This window comes from Trichosurus vulpecula, chromosome 4, assembly GCF_011100635.1.
Source record: "Trichosurus vulpecula isolate mTriVul1 chromosome 4, mTriVul1.pri, whole genome shotgun sequence".
Classification (NCBI taxonomy): domain Eukaryota; kingdom Metazoa; phylum Chordata; class Mammalia; order Diprotodontia; family Phalangeridae; genus Trichosurus; species Trichosurus vulpecula.
The window spans coordinates 160,750,294-160,774,059 of record NC_050576.1 but is presented as its reverse complement, the minus strand read 5'-3'; the positions used below and the strand labels follow the sequence as shown (position 1 = coordinate 160,774,059).

General features: G+C 47.0%; 1 protein-coding gene across 1 annotated transcript; it reads left to right on the top strand.

Annotated features, from left to right (window-relative positions):
* The first annotated feature begins 1,845 nt into the window (after positions 1-1,845).
* On the top strand, positions 1,846-21,654 carry BCAN (brevican). Its single transcript, XM_036756122.1, has 13 exons — positions 1,846-1,935; positions 2,126-2,515; positions 3,054-3,228; positions 3,449-3,576; positions 4,178-4,471; positions 9,022-9,243; positions 10,056-10,763; positions 15,667-15,774; positions 17,085-17,243; positions 18,897-18,979; positions 19,363-19,507; positions 20,299-20,489; positions 20,954-21,654. The coding sequence occupies exons 1-13, from the start codon at positions 1,851-1,853 to the stop codon at positions 21,041-21,043; spliced, it is 2,778 nt and encodes a 925-aa protein (XP_036612017.1). The 5' UTR covers positions 1,846-1,850; the 3' UTR covers positions 21,044-21,654.
* Positions 21,655-23,766: the final 2,112 nt, after the last annotated feature.

The following is a 23,766-nucleotide window of genomic DNA, read 5'->3' as shown; positions in this document are numbered from 1 at the left end:
CTGACTCTTAGTCTGTGGGACATTGGAGGGAAAGCAATGCCAGGAATGGGGGTTCCTGTGCTCCCTGGCAGAGAAAACCAGATATGGGGAGCTATGCCAGTCCCAGAGAGAAGGGAGAATCAGGAAAATAAAATTGGGGTGAGACAGTCTACAGTTAAGGGGAGGGGGGATGCCTAGGCCTGGCACACTTCCCTGGCATAGCTCCAAGGGAAAGGAGAAAAACTCTCCAGAGCACTCAGTGGGCATAGCTTTTTGTCGATTCCCCGCCCCCAAACTTGAAAGATTCTATGAATTTCCTATGTTTCTGAGAGTAAGAGGTCTCAAGATATTCAAATATCCTTGAGGCCTCACTGACTGAGAGACCCCTGTCCTCCAAGGTTAGCAAGAAGCCCCAGGCTTCCAGTTTCCCTGGCCATGTTCCCTTCCCTAACCCCAGAGGTTTCTAGGAAAATTGGCTTTGACTCAACTTGGTGGTAGTGGTAGAGGTGGGGGTGGAGGTGCGGAATGAATGGGGGAGAGAGTGATGTCACTTCATCTATTAGTTCTCTGTTCCTACATCAGCCTTCCTGCACCTCCGTCTCTCCAGACCATGCACTGTCCTGCTTCTATGGCAGGCTCCCCCACGCTCCTCCCTAAGTTGAGACCAATACAATGGCAGCTAGATGGTGTCCATCTCTGTCTCTCTGGAAGATAAGAGCTACTAAATGTTTAAAGAATTTCAGCTCCAGGGCCTGATGACATGAAGACCACTCTGAAAATCAAGGGCAAGGGATTCTTGAACACCTGGATCCTCTTCCTCTACCTTTCCTTCTACCCTTAGTGTCTCTCTCTGGACATGTGTCCTTTTTGAGCTTCCGTTCTGGCCCGTGAGGAGAGCCTGTTAGAGCGAAGGATCCATTCTTATACTTGCTTTGAGATTGATAGAAGAAAGTGCTAGCCTATCTATGGTGGCCACTAATCTGAGCAACAGAATGTCCTGTGGTCTCTTTTTTATTTTTTAATATCCCTTTAGCTGCCCAGCCCCCTCCCTGAGGAGGGAGAATAGCCCTTTACAAAAGGTGCTGCCTGGAAGGGGGAAAGTGCTGGAAGGGGGCCAGGAAACCAGAGAGAGGGGCTTTGTCCCAGGCTGGTTCCTGAGCTGGGGAGATCTGGTGAGAAAGCCAGTGCCAGGGGAAAAGGAGAGGTTGTCAGGGAGGGGGAGGGGGTGAGGGACAGGGTATTAAGAGGAAAGAGGATGAGTCGTGGAGTTCCCTGGAGCAAGGTCTGGGGAGAAAGGGGGGAATTCATTACGTAAGGGGGCGGGGAGGGAATGTTAAGAGAGTATTTTAGGGAAGCTGGCTTTGATTCAATCCCAGAGCCCTTCTTGGAGTCGGCAGCCTTGGTTACCGATATTAGGAATGAAAGGGCAAGAAAGGGCTGGGGGAGGAGAGTAGATGGAAAGGGAACTCAGAGCCCTGAGAGTACAGCCTGGAGAGAGCAAAGTCAGAGGGGAAGATGGAAACAAGGAGCCACAAGGGGGTAATCATAGGATCATAGAATCATATGATTTCATTCTGGAAGGGACCTTCCAGTTTGTCTAGTTCAACCTTCTAATTTTATAGATAAAGCTGAGGCCTTCAGAAGTGATGTGACTTATACAAAGTCACAGGGGTAAGTAGTAGAAGCCAGGTCTTCTGCCTCAAAATCTTTCCCTGACGATGGAGTGGAGGTATTCTTAGGAAGACATGTGAGCCAGGGGAAAAGTGATAGCCAGGGTCTCTCCATCAGGGAAAATGTTGGCTCTCAAGTTAGACTTCAGGTTAGACTAGCATCCCACCTGCTTCTCCTGCCTCCCAATAGCAGCCCTGGGCATGGCACAGATGCTCCTGCTGCTCCTGACTGCCTTGGTTCAAGCCCTAACTTCCTCATCTGTGGCCTTCACAGGTGACAGCTCAGGTAACAATCGGGAAATGTTTAGGAGACTCGGGGGTGAGGGGTTGAGAATGGGGGGATGCTAGAGAAGAACCAAGGGGACTAAGTTTTATTGGTGGGGAGAGGAGGAGCCTTGGGAACACTGGGGGAGGGGGGACCAGTTATAACATGAAAAGAATCCATCCTCTTCCCCTTTCTTCCCTTCTCCCTACAGAGGATCAGGCATTCAAAGTGTCCATTGGGGGTGACTCCCCACTTCGAGGAGTCCTCGGGGGCTCCATTACTATCCCCTGCCACATCTCCTACCTTAGGCCACCACCCCCAACCCCTCCCCCAGGCCGCAGGGCTGTCCTGGGCTCTCCCAGAGTCAAATGGACTTTCCTGTCTGGGGGTCGGGAGGCTGAGGTGTTGGTGGCCCGTGGACTCAAGGTCAAGGTCAGTGAAGGCTACAGGTACCGGGTGGCTCTACCTGGATATCCAGCCTCAACCACTGATGTCTCTCTGGTACTGAGTGAACTGAGATCCAATGACTCTGGCTTGTATCGTTGTGAAGTCCAGCATGGGATTGATGATGGCAGTGATGCCGTTGAGGTCAAGGTTAAAGGTGAGGAGTGCAGAAGTCAAACCTCAAAAAGAACATCTTTCCCCCCAAACCCCACTATCCTGAGTGCCTTGTGAGTAGGCGCCTGTAGGCTGAGTAGGCTGAGGGGTGGGGTGGGGGCAGTGTGAGAAGAAGACAGTCACTGTCCTCAGGAAGCTCCAAGTCTTGTGGAGGAAGAGGTGGGGCAAAGGACAGGGGTGGGGGGAGAGGGGGAGGGGAACAGAGAAACATGGGTAGATAGATTTTTGTCTCTAGTCCTTTCCTTAATGGAAAGGAATTTCTGTGTGAGGTTTAACCTAAATCCTTCTTGCTATAAGATAATCTGAGTTTGATCTTTAGTTTTTGTCTCTCAGGAGTAATAAGTAACGGTGAGAAGAGGGCAGGAACAAGCATTTATTAAGCACCTACTATGTGCCAAGCACTCCTCTAAGGTTTCATACATACTATCTCATTTGAGTCTTAAGTAGGGTGGGGTAGGTAGGCAGGTGATGGAGGGGGGTGGGCTGAACACTTGGATGGGGGGGGGCTCTCTGTCCTTTAGGGGTCGTCTTTTTGTACCGAGAGGGATCTGCCCGATATGCTTTCTCATTCTCCCGTGCAAAAGAGGCGTGTGCCCGTATTGGGGCCCGAATTGCTAGCCCTGAGCAGCTCTATGCTGCTTACCTGGGGGGCTATGAGCAGTGCGATGCAGGATGGCTATCAGACCAGACTGTAAGGTAAGAGGATATGAGGCTGATAAGACTTGGAATAAGGGGACCCTAAGAGGAATTGGAAGACATTGGAGGGGGGAGGGGCTTTAGGGAAACTGGGAGGAAATGATGAGTTCCTGTCCCGAACAGGTGTGTTGCCTGGGATTGTCCCCCCTATACACACACACACACACACACACACACACACACACACATGTACTGACCCTGGGTCCTCTTTTCTCTCCAGGTATCCCATCCAGACTCCTCGAGAGGCCTGTTATGGAGACATGGATGGATTCCCTGGAGTTCGTAACTATGGCATGGTGGATCCAGAGGATCTGTATGATGTTTACTGCTATGCTGAGGATCTAAATGGTGATTAGGGTTTGTGGGTAAGGGAAAGATCCCCTTTCAGAATCTCCAGGGAAGGAGATGACCCAAATCCAGTGGAAAATTCCCATGTAAGCCCTGAGTGAGGCTTTCGGGACCTACCCCATCCCTGTCTGGACTTCAGTTTCCTCATTCACAAAATAAAGGAGTTAGAACAAATGATCTCTAAGACCCCTCTACCTGTGATTATATCTTTTTGCCAACCCTAGAATGCAGGGAGAAAGTCTTCAAGTCTCTTCTGGCTCTAAATTCACTGATCCCATGTCATTGATGAAAGAACTGAGACCCAAGTTAAGTTGAATGATTTGCTGACGGTTACACATTGAGTTAAATCTATAATGGGGACAACCCAAAAGTTGTATTTCTGGAGTTGGAGTCAGTGGGTTCGAATCACAACTAACTGGGATACGTGTATCATCTCAGACAAGTCACTATACCTCCTTGGGCCTCAATTCCCTCATCTATGAAATTAATGGAGCAAGGCTGGATGGTTTGTAAAACCCCTTCTAGCTTTCAATCCTGACATCCCTGCCTAGGCTGTTTGCTTCCTCTAAGTAGCCTTGTCTTCTTTCCTTGTGCTTCCTAGGGGAGCTATTTCTGGGCTCTACCCCGGACAAACTGACCTTGGAAGAGGCACGGGCTTATTGCTGGGAACGGGGAGCAGAGATCGCCACAACAGGACAGCTTTATGCAGCTTGGGATGAAGGCCTGGACCGGTGTAGCCCTGGGTGGCTAGCTGATGGCAGCGTGCGCTACCCCATCGTCACACCACGACAGCGCTGTGGGGGAGGCCTGCCTGGAGTCAAAACACTCTTCCTCTTCCCCAATCAGACTGGCTTTCCTAATGCACACAGCCGTTTCAACGTCTACTGCTTCAGAGGTGAGCCTTGCCTAAGAGACTTACACCTTCTAGGATAATGAGAGAAAGGGCTAGAGACACAGAGGCATAGAGGCATAGAGAAGCTCACATACAAAGAAACAGAGGCATAAGCGAAAAGAATGACTTAGAAAGAATATATATATATATGTATATACATATATAGTGAAAGAGATACAGGGTGAGACAAAGGGAAAACAACAAAAAAAGATACAGAGGCACAGAGAAATATAGAAAGATAGAGATAGAATGAGACAAAGAGGTGAAGAGAAACACAATCAGGTAGAAGAACTAAAGACAGTCAGACCAACAATCCACTCACACACAAAGAAATAAAAGCAGAGAGATAGAGGAAGACAGACACACAGAGAGACATTGAAACAGAGGAGCAGAATAAGAGAGCTGGAGATAGAGATAGAAACAGAAGTGGAAACCCTGAGGAACACAGAAGAAGGCAGAGATGGAAATAGGGAAAGATACATAGAGGAAGAGGGCAGGGAGACGGAGACAAAAACAGGCAGAGATTAAAAGAGTCAGAGACAGAAAGAGAGAGAGGAACCCACTGAGGTACCTGGAAGGGAAAAGGAAAGTGTGTGTGTGTGTGTGTGTGTGTGTGTGTGTGTGTGTGTGTAACATTCTGGTCATGTAATAAGAACACAGTTTAGATAGGAGGGTAGACTTTCAGATGCTTTGAGATGGAACACCACGGGGATGTCTCCAGGCAGGAGAGTATCATCATAGCTGTTTCCCACTCTTCCTCTCCCAGATTCCAACTGCCCCAATTCCACCTGCCTCTCCTGGAGCCACTCTGGTTCCATTGCCATCACTGCATGATGATTCCCTTGCCTGTTCTTCCAGAAAGATGGAAAAAAATCCTTTCTCTTTCAGTTTTGCTGAGACAAGGTTGGAATCTTTCCAAAGGAATTTTCACTAGGAAATTCAAGAAACAAACTACACAAGCTTAGAAAAGAATGTGTTCACTGAATGCAGAGTGCTGTTCCTGTCCTAGTCTGGCTTGGCTGTTCTAGTCTTCAGCTCTCCTCTCTTTTCAGCCATCTAAGCTAGATGGCGTACTGTTGCTAAACAGAGTTATCCAGACCCACAGCCATAGGCAGCTTTAGACTGGCACTGTTTCTAAGGCTGGTTGGATGGAATCCTTACTGCCTCCCAGAACCTGCCCCCACCTGATTCCATCAGGCTTTGAGGAGGACTGCACTGGACACCTGCTCTGCAGCTGTATTGAACCCTTTGGGTCTTCCCTGGTCCCTGCCCTCCAGGTGAAGAAGGCCTTTCTTCATCTGGCCCCAAAGATCCCTCAATTGGAGTGGGGTTTAGCTGCCCTACACCAAACCTGATAGCTGCCTTTGTCCCTCCTAGAAGTCTTCATGGTTCTCACTTCTGGAAGTCCTACCTTCTTTCTGACCCATTTCCTAAATTAATAGGTTATTAGAAGAGTCCTTAGAATTGTTTTTTTATTTTTTAAATTGTTTTCATTGTGAACTTAGCAATCATTACCTTAGTATTCAATATAATCTAACAAGCATTTGGTATCAGCTTAGGTATACATACAAAGAAACTGAGGCACAGGAGAATGGAAAGACTTAGAAAGAAAAAATATATAGTGAAAGATACAGGGAGAGATTGAGGGAAAAATACAACAAAAAATAAGAATAGACTCTGGTGCTAAGGATACACTTGCTAGGTGCAAGGGACAAAAAGACAAAAAGGAAATAATATATGCCCCCAAGAAACCCAAGTTCTAGATCATCTAGACCATTTAGATCTCTAATTTTATGGAGGAGGAAATTGAGGCACAGATTTTAAATGATTTGCTTAGTCACACAAGTAGTAAGTAGCAGAGGTAAGATTAGAACTCATCTCTGGATATCTAGTCTGTTGTCCTTTCTACTATGCCAGGTACCTTCTCTCTGACCTGTTAGGTTTCCCTGAAACATCCTTACTAGTTGGTTGATAAGCTGGATCCATCCTTTGATGAAGCTTGTCTTCATCACCTATTGTTCTAGTCTCTCAATAGGCCAAGTCTTCATAATGGCCTCTGTGACAACCTTAGTTTTTCCCTCTATGATGTTGACTTCCTTTAATGGTTTATGCAGACTCTCAGTTTCTTCCTATTTCCAAGTGCTTGCCCCTTTTTTTGGACCATCCCAAATGTTTCTTGACTAAGGGGAGGAGCTTTTGGGTCTCAGATAATTTGTAAGAGCAGAAATGACTAATATACTTTGAGTCCAACAGGGGATACTGTATTTGACAGTCCAGATTCCCAGTCCTGCCCGTTCCTCCATTCTCTTTTGTCACTTATAACTTAAGCGCCCCTAGGATTATTCAGATGTCTTTTTTTTTTACAAAGAGTCATGTCATTTTAGAGTTGAAATACTGTGAGGGTAGAGGGTAGAGGTTCTCCAATGAATGAGTCTTTTTTTATAACATCCTTTACAAATAATCATTCAGCCTCTGTCTGAGTATTTTTAAAGAATAGGAAGTTAGTTCATTCCCACTTCGGGTAGTCCTTTCCATGTTGGATAGCCTTGATTGCTAGAAAGTTCTTTTTGTTAAAACAAAATCTGCCACTCTGAAATTTCCACCCATTGGTTCTAGTTCTACAATCTGAAGATATACAGAATCAGTGTAATCCTTCTTCCTGAAGGTTCTTAAAATATTTAAAGACTGAAATAATGGTTTCCTTAAAGCTTCACTTCCCCCAGATGAAAATTGCTATTTCATTTGCCAATCTCTTATATGATTGCCCATCACTAGCTTAGTCAGCCTCCTCTGGACTTGCTCCAGGTTGTCAGTGTCTTTCCTAAAATATGGTGCCTGGAACTGGAAAGCAACAGGAATTATGAAGAACTGAGAAAATTATGGAGGTGAAAGAGTTAAGGACCCCTAAGTCAGACTGGACTTGAAGAGTTTAGTGTGCAGGTAGGAGGCAAGTCTCTATGACCTCTGGATAGCTGTTGGAAGGACTCCAACCAGAGAATAGATCCAGTATGACCAAAGTCAAAGAGAAGAAAGTATAACAGATAGTCCCAGGGCAAAGTGTTCTGTGTGGAAGCAGTACTGAAGATATCTCTTAGTTTTCTTCTAGCCTCTCATTCTCCATTCCTTAGTCCTCCTGTCTATAGCCTAGAGCTGTGCAAAGGAGAATTAGAGGAAACCAGAGAGGTCACCTTCCCCATCCCCCATCTGATGAAGGAGAATGCCTCTGCCCTTATGGAATCTCCAATTGTAGTAATGGAAATCTCTGTTTTCAAGGGGCACTGGGAGTAAACATGGGGAGACATAGTCCCTGCACTTGCTGGGCCTTCAGCCTGATACCTCAGCCTGCACCCTTTGGGCACAGACACAAACCCAGGGACAGGAATGAGGGCAGGCAATTCTGTACTGGAAGGATGGGGGAGGATTTTCAGGAGTGGAGTCCTGATTGAGAGAGGTCAGTCAAAGAAGTTTCCCTTGAAGAAGATGAGTATTAAGTTAAAGAGGGGAGGGATAGGTACATTGGGCAAGGAGGAGGGGAGAAAGTTGTCCAAGGTTGAAGGAGCAACTATGTGAAGGTGAAGTGCAGGGAGAGGAAAGGACAAGACCTACATGAGGCTGGCAAGGGAGGGAGATGGCAAGTTTGGAGTGGAGCTGTAAGCAGGTGGTGAGAAGACGTGCTGTTCCTGTCTCGCCTGGCTGGGCGGAGAGATGGTCTAAGAGTCAGGGTGAGGGCAGGGCAGGGATGATGAAGTCTTTCTTTTCTTAGCTTCACCCCCTGCCTCCCTGATCTCAATTCACTGGTTTTCTCCTTTCCTTTTTTCCATTCTGAGTCTGAAATGATTCATTTCCAGCCCCTCTGGTTCTTCCAATGCAGGGAGTCCTGAAGAGCAGTAGGGGCAGTTATGTTATCATTCTCTTCCCTGGGATCATTATGGCCTTTCCACTTCTTCTATACCCAACTGTACTCACTCTATAATCCTCAGCTCATTTCACGGGGAAGGAAGGATTATGCTTTTCCAGATTCTTAAGAAAGTCTATCTCTACCTTGCTTCCCTAACTCTGAGATTGCCTCTAGTTCTGACTTTTAGAAAGTCCTTTCTATGATCTTACTATCATCTTTTCTGCTGTAAGCATAGCCCATTTTCTCTCAATAAATTCTTTCTGTAGATACTGATTAGTAGGTCTCTTCCCTTCATTTGAAAGAGGGGAGATGACTTGTCCAAGATGGCGCAATCATGATTTGAAACTAAGCTCTCTAATTCATAATTGAGGACCCTCTCCACTTCATCAAAACTGTCTGGTTTACTAACTCATGTGTTCACTTCACATACAATAGGATTACATGATACAAAATAACCTTTGGGCACTTCTTTGGTTCAACTCAATTTGATATTTATCAAGTGCCTTATCTGTGCAAGGCACTGACTGTGCCTTGGGGATACCTCTGTCTCAGGGGCCTAGGGTAGCTAAGGATGGAGGAAATCCCTATCCAGCCCCACCCACTCAAACCCAGATGGGTCATATGATGATCTTCCTCACTCTCCTTTCAACTACAGACCCTGCTCAATCCTCTGTCTCCCCGAGGAATTCCTATCCAGCCTCAGATGGGCTGGAGACCATTGTCACAGTGACAGAGACCCTTCAGGAACTTCAGCTACTTCAGGAGGCCACACAGAGTGAGTCTCGAGGAGCCATCTACTCTGTCCCCATTTCAGAGGACAGCAGGGGAATTAGCTCCACCCCAGAGGACCCTGAAGAGGCCCCCAAGACATTCCTAGGTAAATCCTTCTTTATGCCCTGCAAATTGCAGTGACATGAAAGGGTAAAGGTGGTGTAGGGACCAGAGCCTTCATCAGTCGTGTGCTCTTGAGGTACACCCATCCCTACCACTCCATCTGTGCCTTGCAACCCCTCCTTTGGCCAAGTCTAAGACTGGATGACATCTCTTCTGTCTCCCAACTCAGAAATTAGAGGAAATTTACTTTTCCAGCATCTCTACCTGCCCTCCTCAGCCTCTATCCCTCCTGCTGATAAGATGGTGTTCTTGGGCAGAGACAAAGAGCTTATATGAGTCCAGTTTGGAAGGCCTGAGGATTCTTAACCTAAGAAGATATTGGCTGGGAAAGAGAGGCTTCCATTCTTTGGCACCTCTTCCTTTTCCCCTCCACCATAGAAAGTGCTGAATTGGAGAAAGGAAGAGAAAGTCATATTTACTCATGTACCAGTTGCCTCCTCATCACCTCACCTCAAGTTCAAGGTCCCCCAACCCTTTTTCATCTTTTTCTGTGTCTCCCAGCCCCTCCCCTCCCCTCCAGGGTCCAACAGTTCCCTCCACTCTATTCCAGTGTCCACCCCACCCTCCCCATCCTTCTCCTCTCCCTGGAAACCCCTCAGTTTCCTGACTCTTCTCAGGTGATCCCCCACCCAATGTCTCCAATGCCCCTCTCCCCTTGTGACCCACAATCCTCTCTTCCCTAGGCCACACTCCTCTCCCTGGGTCCCTGAGAATTCCCTGGGTCTCGAGTTCCTCTTTAGTCAATCTGCCCCTAGAATGCTGTCCATGGTCCTGATATTACTTTCATTTGTTCAGAGGATGGAGACCCATCAGTTACCCCGACCATGCGGTCTTCTGAGGAGGAGGAGAAGGAGGAAGATGAGAAGGTAATAGAGGAAGAGGATGAGGAAGGGCAAGAGGAGGGAGAAGAGGAGGAGGAAGTGGAAGATGAAGCTCCTTCTCCCGTACTAAGTGAGATCCAGGAAGTAGCCATAGAGAATGGCTCCCTCTCCACTGAGCCTCCCCATGAGAAAAGGCTGTCTGAGTCTCCTCTGGTGGCCCAGGTGTCTGTGCATGATAGCGCCATGCCCTCTCCTGGGGGGCAGCCAGAGGGGCCCAGGCATCCAAGAATCAGGGGGCAGTCCATCGAGACCCTACCAACCCTTGGGTCTATGGCTCACGGGGAAGGGAGTCAAGCATCCCCTCCACCCACTACACCTGTCCGTACTGAGGAAGAAGATGAGGAAGAGGTCGGGGCACCAGAGCTGTCTGGGGGCACTCCTCCCTGGGTCCCTCATGGAGAAAGCGATGAAATGGGGAGCTCAGAAGAGGCACCCAGTCTGTCTCCAGCAACTGGGACACTTCCAGGAGTGGAGGGGAAGGAGGGGGCAGGGGACAGGGTGGCCCCCCCTGAAGAGGCTCTGGGAAGGACAGCACCTGTGGAGACCTCCGTCAGGGCCCAGCCAGCGCTACCCACTGAGAGCGCAGGCCTGGGAGCTGCGGGGGCTGCAGCCCCTTCACCAGGTAATCCAACCCACTACTCTGCCTCCCTCTTCCTTCTGCTGCTCTGGACTGCTGTCTTCTAACCTGCCCCTTGTCCCATACCATCTCCAGCCTTCCAGACAGTACTAAGCTCTTCTATGACTATTTCCACCTCCCCCCATTCTCCAGCCTCCTTCTGTAATCTCCCTTCCATTACCATTGCCATGGTTTCCTGTGATCCCTCTTCCACCTTCCCCTGGCCCTGTGACTCCTCTTCTCTCCTCTCCCTTCCACTCTGACTCCCTTATCTTACCCTAAGAGCACCATGCCTCTTTTCCATGTCCCCTCTGTAATTCTCCTCTTCCCTACTCCAGGCTTGGTGCACTCCTTTCTACTCCCTTTGTGGCTCCCTCTGAGACCTTCTTGTCATTTCCCCAGGTCCTAATAGCTTACCCCCTCTGACTTCCCCAGCTCGTCCATTCTGGAATCCTCCTTTTGCCCAAGACCTCCTCACTCTGTAATACCCTCCTAGTTTGTGACTTCTATTTCTGCCCCTCAGCCCTCCCTCCAGTTTAGTATCCTTTCTCCTCCAGTCTCCCAGTTTTTTTTACCTTTACTTCCATTTCTCCCTCTCCATGTACTCCCACTCCCTTTCTTTCAACCATGTATCCCATTCTGGATGATATCAGGGAAGCCTTTGGATTGGAGCCCCTTCTCTCAGTCCCAGGGAACAAACCCCTCCCCCAGGAGCCTTAATTGACACTACTTCTGTGAAGTATTTTTATGACTGTTTCATGGAAAACAAGCCTCGGAAATAAATCTCAATTAAAACCAATTTATAACCAAACTCCGGGTCCCTCTGTCTCCATTTCCCCCAATCTGCCTCTCTTCTTTCTCTGAAGAATTATTTCTTTCTTGTCTCTGTCTGTCTTTTTGTCTGTCTCTTTTTCTCTGTCTTTGGCTTTGGCTCTCTGTCCTACTCTTAGTTTCTGTCTCTCCCTTTCTACCCTTTGTCTGCTTCTCTGTTTCTGTCTTTTCCTTTATTCTCTGCCTTTTTCTGTCTGTCACTCTACCTCTGCCTTTCTCCATCTCTGCTTTTTTGTCTCCTCTGCTCTATGAAGGATTCTATTTTTCTGTCTTTTTTTTTCTGCCTCTGGCTCTGGCTCTATTTCTCTCAGTGGCTGACTTTGATTCCCTATTTTCTCTATGTTTCTCCTTTTATCTCATCAGCCTCTTTGCCTTTGCCCCTGATCCATGTTCTAACACCCCCATGCTGTGCTCTCATTTTCTTCACCAGTATTCCATTCCTACCCCACCCCAGGCCATGTCTACACTAACTGTCTCTCACTCAGCCCTCTGAAGTCCCAACTCTGAGTATTTATTACCAGTCTGGGAATGTGTGTGGTGAAGGGAAAGAAGCAAAGAAACATGCTGTCTCACTCCCAGTTGGGAGAAATCAATAAAGGTTGGCAGATGTGGTGGGGTGGGGGGAGATTTCTATTTCCCAATGACTTACGTCATTCCAGTGTAGATATAAACATGAGTTAGTGAGTCCTTCTCCTTTGAAGGGACAATTTCACAGGAGAGACCTTTTCCTGGGTCCCTGGGGAGAGCCAACATTAGCGTGCTAAACCATAGCAGGGCCTCCCGTTTCCTCCCTAACATCAGTGTTTTATCTTAGCAGTATATATTGGTATCCATAATCAGCATTTTATTCCCCACCTGGATTTCCCATCTACACTACTCCAGTCCTCATTATTAATAACTTTCCTCTCACAATTGGGAGGGTTTATGCCCTCTTTCTAGGCCATAGTGTACTCAAAGCACTCATTTTACTTATGTATGTACAAGGTGTATGGGAGGAGCCCTTGAGGGAGAGAGAACTGAAGCTGTGGGTGGAGGAGAGATTTGGGGATTTGGAGAGAAAGGAAAGGGAGAACATATTCTACCACTCAAATACACTCACGGCAGAAATTCAGGATGAAAATTTATTATGTCAATTACTCTGCTTCCTGGTCTCTTCAAAAGTACAGGGATGGCGATGGGGTGGGAATGACTTTCCTATTTTAGACCCTGGAATTCATTCCAATTCTAAGCTTTCTCATTCTTTCTCTTCATGATGATCCCCACTTTTTTAGGGGGAAGAGGGCATAGAAATGTCCCCTTGGACTTTTCCTATGCTCCCTGTCCATGTTGTATCTAGGACAGAGCTGCTAGGCAAGAGAGATGATAAGTAAGTAGCAAGAAGCATTTCTCTACTCTCAGGAGTTTGGAATGCCAGGAATGGGAGATTGGGAGAGTAGGAAAGATGGAAAAGACAGATGTCTTTCATCTCCCTGCTGGACAAAGAACAGAGTAAAAAGTGAGGAAGAAGATGATGTGGGACCCAGATCACTTGAGAGATGAGGAAAGTTCTTCTGGAAATGGGGGTGGAGAACAGACTGAGTCATCTGAAGGTTCTTAGTAGGAAAGGGTCCTGTGCCGGAGTATTGCTATAGCAAGCAAGGGTCATCCCTTCACAACCTTCACCTGATCTGATGTTTAAGGAGTTAATATAAGAAATAACCATCCCCTGCAGAGGGCAGCATGGACCATATTGGGAGAAACCAACATGGTTGGATTAGTAGAGGGAGAATAGAGGGGTATAGGACTGAATCAGCTGGACCGTTCTTCCAGAACTGGCCTTGTCATTCCAGGAAAGTTATTTGAACCAATTCCATCCTTTCTTCTTCCCCAGACCCTTTGTTGTCCTGTTATAGAACTAATTAATGCATTAGGGGACATTTTCTCTATACACTGTCACCATGGAGTTGGTAAGGTCCTGCTGGTTCTTAACTCTGTGAGCTCAAATTCCCTTGTAGAGGATATTATAGTTCCACTTTGCAGTGTAGACTTGGAACTTTACGAAGTGACTGAGACTGCAGCAGGTGAGATGGGTGATGTTAAAAAGATCATAAACTTAGAACTGGCATGCATAAGAGAGATTATCTAGGGCAATCCCTTCATTTACAGTTGAGGAAACTGAGGCCCAAAGAGGGAAGGAATTTGCCCAAGGTCATACATTCTCCATTAGTCTAGAGGGATGACCTGATGCAATGGAAAGAGCTCTGGCTCTGTTCAGGAGATTGGGTTCTAACCCCAGCTCAGACCCACTAGCAGTGTGCCCCTGGGACATCACTTGATTCTGTAACACTTCCGAATTTACAAAACACTTTCTTCATAATAGCTATATAATATGGATAGAGATTTTCACCATTTTACAGATGAGGAAAAAGCCTCAGAGGTGATCTGCATCTTGCCTAAGGTCACACAGCTAGAACACGGCAAAGCTGGAACTTGAATCTTGTCTCTAAGTTTAGGACCTCAGCTTTCCTGTTTGCAAAGTGGTTTTAAGGATAATTTAATACCTGTTTCACAGGGTTGTTGAGAAGTACTTTGTAAACTTCTGTTCATTCTAGAAAATGTGAACTAGATTATCCCTGATATCATCTATATCACTTTTACTGAGTTTCTCTGCAGGCAGACAGCCAGCCAGTGGGGACAAGGCTACCTGAGCACAGATCCCTGAACCACTGCACAGTAGGGATCACCTTTTGCCTATTTCTATAACCAAGAACCACTTGCCCTACCTACTCTGCAACAACCTTGCCTTGGTTTTCCTATTCATCATCTTTGATTACTCCCTGGTCTCCCACACATCTTTTCTGAAAGAAGGCATTTTGAGACCTTCCAAGAAAATAAGCTCTGTCCACTCGTGTTTCAGTCATTTAGTCCTTCTCACCTCATATTTCTATCTTGAGAACATTTTATTAGTAGATAACTGGCCTAGGATCTGGGGTGGGGGGAAGGTAAAGGGTGGAAAGGATCCAGAAGAAGGAAGAGGACTGGTTTTTGCCCTTAAGAAGTCAACAGTTTGATGAGGAAGACAGTGCCAACTCCCAGAAAGTTCCCAATCTCTAAGAAAAGACAGAATCTCTGTCCTCAGGAAGCTCCTACTTTGTTGGGGGATATGGAATCCTCTGCCACTTTATACCAGGTACAGAGATTAGAACAGATGGTCATGTCAGTAAATATTCTAGATATCACCTTGGGGGAGAGATAGAGCTGGATGGGGGATGGCAGTGATGGCTGGGAAAGCTTCTCTGGGGAAGGGAATATGGAATAGTGTCGGGAAGGAGGGGAACTAATGGAAAAGGAAGAAATACAGAATCTTATATAACAGAAGACTTAGAGAAAGAGCTGTGATGTTGAATGAGGTCAAGGGCAAGTTCATGTAGCAGGAGTGAAGAGTATGAGAAGGAGTCCTGGAAAACAAAGGGTCAAAAGTCCAGAAATATTGAGCAGGAAAGGTATGGAATGAAAATGATGTCTGAGAATTCCCAGATTTGAATTCCTGCTTCCGGTGGCCTCCAGAACAGGCTGATACTGTAGGCAGACAAAGGGGGGAGTCAAATTTCTCCTCTGAAGCTTTGACTGCTGCCCTTCCTCCTACCTTCAGTCACCTGGCACTTACCATATGGAATCCCAGGCTCAGTGAGATTTGTAAATTATAATACCTGGGAACCAAACAGGGATGACCAGGGGTACCTGCAGGATTTTCTAACTGGCCACTTCTAGAAAGTTAGAGTGTTGGGAGGAGAACGTATGCCCTTCCTGTGGCTTCTGTCCATTGCTTGGTCCTGGTCTTAGTGGGAATGGGAGGGCAGACTTGGGGTCTGGGCTGGATTGAATCCTATCCAAGTCTGGTATTGGTTGAGGGATTGGGGGTAGGGATCTAGGAGGTGGTGGGAGGGGGAGAAAGATGAGAGCTCTGGACAGGGAGGAGGTTTGGTTATGGCCAAGGCCCTACTCTGGGATGGATCTCACATGTGTTTTGAGATCGCCTACAAGTGCCTGAACTCCTAGCACCACAATTGCCATGTCTCATGCCTCTGCCCCCTTGCAGGTGATTGTGTCCCCAGCCCTTGTCACAATGGGGGGACATGCTACGAGGAGGGTGATGGCGTCCACTGCCTATGTCTACCCGGCTATGGGGGGAACTTGTGCGAGATTGGTGAGTGGAGATGGGAAGGGACAAGAGAAATAGGGGATCAGGCAACTCAACTAGTGGGGGTGTACTCAGAACCAAATCCACATCTCCCTCCCCCCTCCTGCCCCCAGCCTGCATTCTAAGATTCTAAAAGCATAAGGGATAGGAGGATAAATCTTGAGAGCCCTAGGGTCCAGAGTTTTTATTCCTACGGATCCAGACCTCAAATTTCCACAATATAAGATCAGAGAGGCCAGTCCCATCTTGGAAGTTAGGGGGAGAGAAGTCAAGGAAGAAGGCTAGAAAGAGAAAGGATATGAAAGCCTCAAAGTGTGTCCCTGTTCCCCCTTTCCTCTCTGGTAACTTGACCACTGTTTTCCTAGTCCTTGGACTGTAACTGTCACTGCCTCAATTCACGTCACCTCAACAAACATCTGTACCCCTAACCCAGGGGTGAGGAACCTGCAGCCACAAGGCCACATGTGTCCTTCTAGGTCCTTGGGTGCAGCTTTTTGCCTGAGTCCAAGTTTTACAGAACAAATCCTTTTATTAAGGGGTTTTGTTCTGTGAAGTTTGGATTCAAAGGGCTGAACTTGAGGGCCTAGAGGGCCACATGTGGCCTCGAGGCTGTAGGTTCTCCACCCCTGCCTTAACCCCTAGCACAGTGCTTAAGTAAGCACTTGATAAATGCCGTTGTCTTGAATTATATTAAATTGGTTAATTGGCTATGTGCCCTATAGCCCTGGCAGCTAGGTGCTGAGGATACAAAAGTGGAAAACAAAATGCTCTCTGCTGTTAGGGAGTTTATGGTACATTAGTATATACACATAAGTATGACACAAAGTACAGTGTGATGGAGATCAATCAATAAATGTTTGTGAATTGCCAGGCACGTTGCTAAGCACTAGGTATACAAAAAGAAGCAAAAGATAGTCCCTGGCCTCAAGGAGTTTACAATCTAATTGTAATTAGATTAAAAAATAAAGAGAAATCCAGAAATAAAGTACTCTAGGAAAATTTTAGGAGGGAATTTCAAATGCTGTCAGCTTGGGGGGGGGCGGGGTAGGATCAGGACCACCTGCTTTTCCCACTCCTACTACCATGCCTTTGATAACCTGTTAAGTAACCTCTCCCACTTTTCTCCTGAGAAAGGGAAGGAGCTTGAGTTTTGAGAATGCTTTTATACCTCCCAAGAAAATAAGGAAATGTTTTGTGGAGGAGAAGGTAGCTAAACTGAACCTTCCTGACCAGCAACAATAACCCCGCCAGTAGGGTCAAGAGGTGCTCCTCCCCCACTTCCCTTCCATTTGACCTCACTCCCCTTTCTACTTCAGGACTCCGGTCCTGCAGCTCTGGCTGGGATGCCTTCCAGGGCTCTTGCTACAAGCATTTTTCAACTCGGAGGAACTGGGAAGAAGCCGAAACTCAGTGCCGGCTTCATGGAGCCCATTTAACCAGCATCAGCACACCTGAGGAGCAGAATTTCATCAACAGTAAGCTGGGCCCCTGTGGGCAGGGATGAGGGGGCCCTGGGAGGACTTTGGGAAGCCACTGGTGATATTAATGCATTGATTAAACAAACACTTGTATGCTTGTGGTCATGGAAGGCCCTGTGCTTTCCAAGGTGCTGAAAATAGAAATATGATCCTTCCTGAAGCCCCATCAGCCAGGCTGGACCAAGAATGCTGCACCCTTATATACACTGAGCCTGGCCACAATATTGTGTCATAACTCCAGGGGTCAGCCCTGGCTTAGAGCTATTTATCATGTTGAAATAAACCAAAATACACCTATTTCTGATGGCCAAAATTTTGGTGGCGGATAGTGTTTTCAGTGACACACAACCAGTAAGTATATGAGTTATGATTTGCACTTAATGTTCTCCTGTCTCACATTGTGATAGTGAAAATATACCAATATTGGAATATAGAAGTAATAGCCATATTGGTATGGTGGAAAATGCTCAGAATTTAGTCACAGGACCTGGTTTCATTTCTAGCTCTGCTACTTAGAACCTGATTGTCCTATATCCATATTTGGAATAATTGACCATGTTTTTCTGGTTACCTCGTTGAATTAGTCCCTGATGGTCTTCCAATTCCTCTCCTCCTCCCCCCACTCTCTTTTCCCCAGTGAACCAGGAACTCTCTATTTTCTATCATTCCTGCATATGTGTACCTTTTCCCCTCCCTCCTGTTTTCTGGTTGTCAGAATTTACTCCCTGGTCTCTAAGCCTTGTTCCCTTTAATGCCACATTCTAGAAGAAGAGGAAAAGCCCAGATCCAGGATACCTATGCTATTACCATGTTCCTCACCCCCCATTCCCCCCTATAAATATATTCCTTTCTCTTTCCTCTTGGGGAACAGGCTACCAGGATAGAAATTAGGTGTTTTGGGTTATGATATGATATTGCATGCAAAGGAAAGAAAACTGAATTTTGAGTCAGAGAACCTAGTTCAAACCCCATTTCTGCCATCTACTACCAGTACAACCAGGCAAGTTACAACCTCTCAGTGCTTCATTTTCCCAATCTGTAAAATGAAGGAGTTGACTCTCTAATGCCTTCCACCCTCTAAATCTATGATCATACGAACAGCTTTCCTACAGCTTAGAGGGTGTACAAGAAAGGAAAAAGATACTACATCTTCTAAGTCATAGGAAAGCAGCTCATAAGATAATAGATTTTGAGCTGGAAAAGGGACCTTCGAGGTTCAGCCCCCAGTGTTTATTGACTGTGGCTCCTCTGGCTTCTCCTGTCATCTAGTCTTCCTTTTCTTACTCTTATGTTCCAGTTTGTCCTGCAGAACTCCTGGCTTTGTTTAAAAGTTTCCTTTTTTTTTCTAGGGTCAATCCCCTACCTTTTCTTTCATGCTCTGGATAGTTCTATAACCTCATTTCTGCACCCCTGATTGCCAAACATCAAGCACTATCATTTCCCCATTTGCCTTTGGCTGGGTCGCACTCCCACATAGGGAAGAATGAGAAGAGGGCAGCAGGAGAGATTGAGAACAAATTTAAAAACAACTTCCCATAGCAGTTAAATGTAGTATGCTGGTCTAACAGGGAAATGGTGCCCTCTGCTGGCCTGCAGTCACACTGCAGGCTTCATTCTTTAAAATCTCTATCTCTGTCTCCTGTTCTCTAGATCAATACAGAGAATACCAATGGATTGGGCTGAATGACAGAACCATTGAAGGAGATTTTCTGTGGTCAGATGGAGTTCCCTTGGTGAGAGGAGAACCAAGTCTTCACATACACATACTGGTTTCTTCTCAGCCTTTTCTTCCCTTAGTGTCTCCCTCAAGCCCCTCCCCTTCTCCCTTGTCCCCCAGTCCCTAGCTTTCTCCTTCCATGCCCCCAAAGCCCTTGTCCCTCTCTCCTAGTGTCTTCCCAGACGTCACCTTCTCTCCCATTACCCCTAAGCCCTGTTCTTTTCTTTTAGTATTCCCCCTGCTCATCTCACTACCATGTCCCCCAGCTCTGCCCTCTCCCAGGGCTTCCACACCCTTTCCCTTATTCCTTAGTGTCTCCTGGATCCTGCCCCTCTTCCCTCATCTCTTACCCTTCTTCAGTGTCCCACAGATGTCTTCTTTCTTTCTTCCCTTCCTTAGCTTTATGAGAATTGGAACCCAGGGCAGCCAGACAGTTACTTCCTATCTGGAGAAAACTGTGTGGTCATGGTCTGGCATGACCAGGGACAGTGGAGTGATGTTCCCTGCAACTACCACCTATCCTACACCTGCAAGATGGGGCTGGGTGAGGAGAGGCCAGAGGGAAGGGAACGGGGAGAGAGAGGAGAAACCATGGGGAAGAGGGTCAGAGGGCTAGGAGGCACTAGGGGAGACAGGCAGGGAACTAGCAGATACTGGGGAGGAGGAGTAGAGGATTGAAAGATACTGAGGGAGAGATGAAGGGGGATGGGACAGACTGGAAAGGGGTAGGGGCTTGAGGATACTGGGGTGAAGGGCTGGAGCTGGGGACAATAGAATGATTGGTTGCCAAGTAAATAACTGTAAAATGGGTGCCATGATGACTAGAGATGCTGTACTAACCTTGTGGTTGGGGCATATTATACTGAACTGGCAACGCTGACCCAGGAAGGGAAAAGAGGGCTGATTATCAATCAGTATGATATGGACTCCACTTGGAGCTAAAAGGAAAAAGAGGGCTGATACTGAGGGAGAGATGAAGGGGGATGGGACAGACTGGAAAGGGGTAGGGGCTTGAGGATACTGGGGTGAGGGGCTGGAGCTGGGGACAATAGAATGATTGGTTGCCAAGTAAATAACTGTAAAATGGGTGCCATGATGACTAGAGATGCTGTACTAACCTTGTGGTTGGGGCATATTATACTGAACTGGCAACGCTGACCCAGGAAGGGAAAAGAGGGCTGATTATCAATCAGTATGATATGGGCTCCACTTGGAGCTGAAAGGCCTAAGGTATGTGTCTGGGTGATATCCCTGCTGTCCCTGTTGTGGCAGCTGTCACTAGTCCCAGCTAGGACTCTCCCTCCCTGACTGCCTTTCACAATCTCCTCCCCCTAGTGTCCTGTGGACCACCCCCAGAGCTGCCCTTGGCACTGGTCTTTGGCCGGCCAAGGTCTCGCTATGAAGTGGATGATGTGCTTCGCTATCACTGCCGGGAAGGGCTGGCCCAGCGTAACTCTCCCATGATCCGGTGCCTTGAGGATGGCCAGTGGGAGCCCCCTCAGATTTCCTGTGTGCCTAAACGACCTGTGAGTACTTGAGTCTAGAGGGGTTTGGGAGGAAATAGGGTGTGCAGCTAGGCCAGAACAGCCAAGTGGAGGTTATGTATAGGGGCCAGAGATCAAGGTCATAGGTTGTCAGACACCTTAACACAAGAGGATCAGCTGGGGCTATTTAGCCTGGATAAGAGGAGGGTGATGGAGGATGTCCCGGTTATTTCCATGGACGTAAAGAGCTGCCACAGAACGATATTAATAGCAATGACAAAGTGATAGGTTCCTCATTACTTAAGGCCATGTATGACCGCTTGCCATTATATGGCAGAAGAGATTCCTGGGCAGGAGCATGGGACAATAACTTAGAGAGCTTCTGAGATCCCTCCTAGCTCTAGAAATCTGGGTCTCTCTGAGCTTGAGAGTCAGACTGGGAGGGCCAAGGGTGGGGAGAAAGGTTGGGGAAAAGATTGCAGCAGAAATGGGTTTCTCCCCGTCAGGCTCGAGCTCAGCTCCGGAGGACGGCCCTGAAGGAGCGACAGGCAGCTAGGAGGGCTGGAGGCTGCCGGGCAACAGGTGGACACTGCTGACCCCCATCCCAGGCCCCAGGATGCCCAGGCCCCACCTTCTCTCTTCCTCCCTCCCTTTCTCTTGTCGGGGCAGGGCCTCGAACATGGGCTCATCGACCTAAACCCCCTTCCCCGCCCCCAACTCAACACGTCTACCCTGATAGGCAGCTCCTTGGTTGGTGCTTTTCTTAGTATTCCCCCTTGGGGTCACAGGATGCGACGCTGTAACCAGGATGGCCTTGGTGCAGGGAGTTTCATCATGAATAGGGACCAGTGGGAATTGACCAGAAGAAACCTCATTGCTCCTGCCAGGCTGCTTAGGGAAAGGTGCCAATCCCGGGTCCTTCCCGCTGCAAGGCCACTGGGCCCTCCCTGCTCCTGCTGGGGCTCGGCTTCCCTGGTTACAGCCGTCAGTCTCCAAATGCCTCTGTCCGCTCCGCTCCCCCAGCCCTTCCTCTCCACTTCCATAGGGGATCCTGTGCCTACTGAGGCCTGGTCCTCCCTTACTGTTAAAGGACAAGACCCAGCTATGTATAAAGTGGGATCCATGGGGACGGATGGGTTCCTGGCAGGGGGGTGTTGGTCTGAGTGCCCTCAAGAGGGAAACAGGCAATAAAACTATTTGACATTGAGATTGGGGGTGAGATTGTGCTTGGACGAAAGGGGAAAGGGAATTTCTAATAATAGACTAATAATAGTAATATTAGCAACCAGCCTTAATACAGCACTTTAAAGTTTGCTTAAGATATTTTACGTCATTTGATCCTTTATGAGGTAGGCGCCATTATTATTCCCACTCCACAGATGAGGAAACTGAGCTACAAAGAGGTTTGGTGACTCAAGTCTGAGTCAAGACTTGAACTCAGGTCTTCCTGACTCCCAGTCTCCCAGTCTGCCCATTCTGTCACGTAGCTGTTGCCACTTAGGAAAAAATCAACTTTTGTTTTTAAAGTAGCAGAGGAATATCTGGGGATTGAGCAGACCCCAGATTGTCAGAGTGACAAAGGCCGAGGTTGTCCCCTAAATTCTTCATAGAGTATCTATCCTATATGCTGGAGGCCTCCCTGAAGGCCTTGAAGCAATCTGTGGGTACCAGGACAGCCTCTGAGCTATCTATCTATCCCTTGCCCTGAATACTTCACCCTTGATTACTTCCTTTACAATCATGATGAATGACATGATGTGACCTGTTTCTACCCACCATGAGTCTCTCCACTGCCCTTTCCATCACCCACCATTCTAATTCTTTAGTGATGACACTGTTCTATGATTCATAGCTCAAGAGAAGAGAGAATATCAGTGCAGAGAAAAATGGGTTTTTGTGTCAGGCAACAGCTTGAAATCATTACAGACGCATCACAACTTTCCAAATTGTAATGGAATTTCCCATTCCACTCTCCTCTTTGCCCTCAATTCTGGGCCCAGGCCATTGTCCATCTGCAGTACCTATCCACCAAAACATGGGTATCATTGGATTAACTCAATGGGTCACCTATCCAGTTTCATACCATGATCTGGGTATTCTTCATCTGTTTGGTTTTGTCCTGTGCGATTGCTAGACTGACCTCTTCGGTGTAACTGTGGATCTAGGCTTGGCACCATCAGCATAATGTCATCCTCAAACCAGAAGCATCTGAGGGACCTTGCCATCTCTAGGGAATCCCTCTTTCGTTTGGACTGTGTTCTAGGCACCCTCCAGGACAGTGACCAAAACTTTCAGTAAGCATACATCTCCCTGCTGTATACCTCAGCCCGTACTAAGAATAAGAGGATTGTTAGACAAAGTTCTATTATAGCCTCTATCAAGGACAATCTTGGATGACCTTGACATATGATGAATAAGACCGCATTTTGCTCCATTGAGTCGAATACTTTTTGTAATCAACAATTAATATATCAGATTTTGTAGTCTCTACACCTCTTAGTCAATTGTGTAACTGTGAAGAGGGGGTCTGCCTTAGAAAATCATTTACAAAAGCCTATCGGTGTTTTCTCATATTTTCATCAATGACATCCTTGGTAACATATGTAAACCATTCTCATGGAAATTTGGAAGAGATAATAAACGTAGGATTATGGGTTGGTAGTTGCCAATGTCTTCTTAGTGAACTTTAGAAAATGCCATTAATCCTTCTTCCTAAGTGTCATTTCTGTCTTTTCATCTAGTACTTCACTTGCTAAGGTGTTAGGCCCCAGATGTGTTAGCTGGTTCCATTATCATCGATGATGAAAAAAGAGGGTGGCAAATCTGTTTTATTTTGCCCCTATTTGTTGTACACCTTTATATTTATACATGCTCTTCTGGTCTAAATGAATCTCACAACTAGCTTATTGAAGCCTCATTTCCCCCAGGTACCGTTTTTTGGTTGATTTGTGTGTGTGTGTGTGTGTGTGTGTGTGTGTGTGTGTGTGTGTGCTGTTTTTCTAAGTCATCACTGCTCACAATTCTACCACCATCATCCTCTGATATGTTTTGCAAATAGCTCTAACTTACTCTAAATCCGTGTTGCTTCCGTGTCTGCATAACAAGGAGATCACATTTGTTGGCTAAGGTGGTTTCTAGGCTGTTTCAATCTCATTGGGGTAAATGTTTTACACTGATTAAATCTCCCTAAGAAATGGTGATAGACTCAATGTCTTTATTTTCATCTATCTCCCATTTTTCAGAACTTCTTCAAAAAGAAGAATAGGTTGGCATGTGGTATCTTTACCCTTTTGATTGTTATCTTTGCTCTAATTAGTTG